Raw genomic sequence first — 1,541 nt, 5'->3', positions numbered from 1 at the left:
ATAGATATTTGAAACAGAAGATGTCAGATTGGATTTAACTTTAATTTGAACCATTTGTACGTTTATAAAGTGTTTGTTTTCACTGTGCTACGTTCTGCTCATTGATTTCAATGGTTAGCGTTAGCATTAGCTCAGTGCATGGAGATCCCCCTTGTGAAGCCACGCCCAATCTAGTGATATATATCAGTGGCTTTAACCCCTCCCAGGTTCTGGTCCAGAATTAGATGATTACAGGGAAACCTCTGGTTCTGGTTCTGTTCTGCAGGGCCATCCTGTACGAGCTGGGTCTGCAGGAGAAACTGACCACAGAGCAGCTGGCCAAGAAGTGGGACAACCTGAAGAGGAGGTATAAGGTGCGTCTGTGGACCGGACCCTTCATCAGGCTGCTGAAGGTGAGGATGATGATGATGATGATGGTGGTCCTCCTGTTTTCATCCAGGAGCTGAAGTTCCCCTCTCGGGCGGTGGAGACGAACCCGAGCTCCTGGCCCTGGTTCTACAGAATGAATGACGCCATGGAGGGCCGGCTCTCCGGCGCCGCCCCCATCCTCACCCCCATCGTGGGGGATGAAGACGAGGACTGCGAGCCGCTCTCGTCCACCTCGAAGAAACGAGCCCGCCGGAGCCGAGGGGGGATGACTGAGTTCCTGACCGAGTCTGAGATGGACCTGCTGGTTGATAACGAAGACAAGAACGGGTCGTCGGCTCTGGGGGACCTGCACCGGGTCACAGAGTTCTCCTACAAACGTAAGACTGGACCTGAAGCAGCTGAAAGTGAGCTAATAACGTTAAAAAAGAGTCAAACGGTTCTGTTCGGCCCACCAGTGACAGAAGAGGACACCCGGCGTCTGATCGAGCTACGAGCTGCTAACGAGTCCCTGTTCACCGGCAGGAGGAACACGTCCAAACCTGCCTGGAGGTCTGCAAACCTTCACGACTTTCCCCCAAAAATTATGAAACTATTTCTGATTCTTTGTGCTTCGTTTCCTGTCTGCTTCTGTTTCAGAGGAATCGTGAAGGAAATGGGTCTGACGGGAAAATTAAGTCCTGACCAGGTCGCCAAGAAGTGGGACAACTTAAAAACCAAGTTTAAGGTGAAAATCTGTAAATAATGCACTCTGCCACCAGGGGGCAGCACTGTGACGTTTCAGTAAGGAGGTTCTGTAGAACATCTGGAGCTCAGAAACCACTGTGTGATGGCTGGAGAAGCTAACGGCTAACGCTAAACCATCAAGACTCTGGATTTCCCATCACTGTACATGTTGGTGACAGAGCAGACAGAAAGGACTGACCATGTAGAAATCATTAAAACTATTAATAATAATATTAACACAATTATTATTAATATTTTACAGTTTATATAATCTATCTAATGACTTAAATAATGTCAGAAAAGCTGTTTGTGTTATGGATTTATTAACAAGATAAACAGGAAAGCGTCTCATTTTACAACACAAGTCGGCAGATTTGATCTTATTTAGCTCAATGTGATCTGAGCAGAACATAATGTAACAGTTTAAAATTAAAATAATCTTATAAAGT

At 46.5% G+C, this 1,541-nt stretch overlaps 1 protein-coding gene across 1 annotated transcript in view; it reads left to right on the top strand.

The window, feature by feature from the left end:
• LOC106531030 (uncharacterized) overlaps window positions 1-1,541 on the top strand; it is a gene marked incomplete at its 5' end in the record, with an annotated part of 9,263 nt that overhangs the window by 3,805 nt on the left and 3,917 nt on the right. Inside the window, 4 exon segments of the mRNA XM_014026788.1 lie at window positions 266-353; window positions 440-746; window positions 825-918; window positions 1,006-1,093. Coding sequence (XP_013882242.1) covers window positions 266-353; window positions 440-746; window positions 825-918; window positions 1,006-1,093 — 577 coding nt within the window.

Source organism: Austrofundulus limnaeus, unplaced genomic scaffold (assembly GCF_001266775.1).
Source record: "Austrofundulus limnaeus strain Quisiro unplaced genomic scaffold, Austrofundulus_limnaeus-1.0 Scaffold588, whole genome shotgun sequence".
NCBI classification, from domain to species: Eukaryota; Metazoa; Chordata; class Actinopteri; order Cyprinodontiformes; family Rivulidae; genus Austrofundulus; species Austrofundulus limnaeus.
Note: the sequence above shows the minus strand (reverse complement) of the source record. Positions and strands in the feature narration are given on the sequence as shown.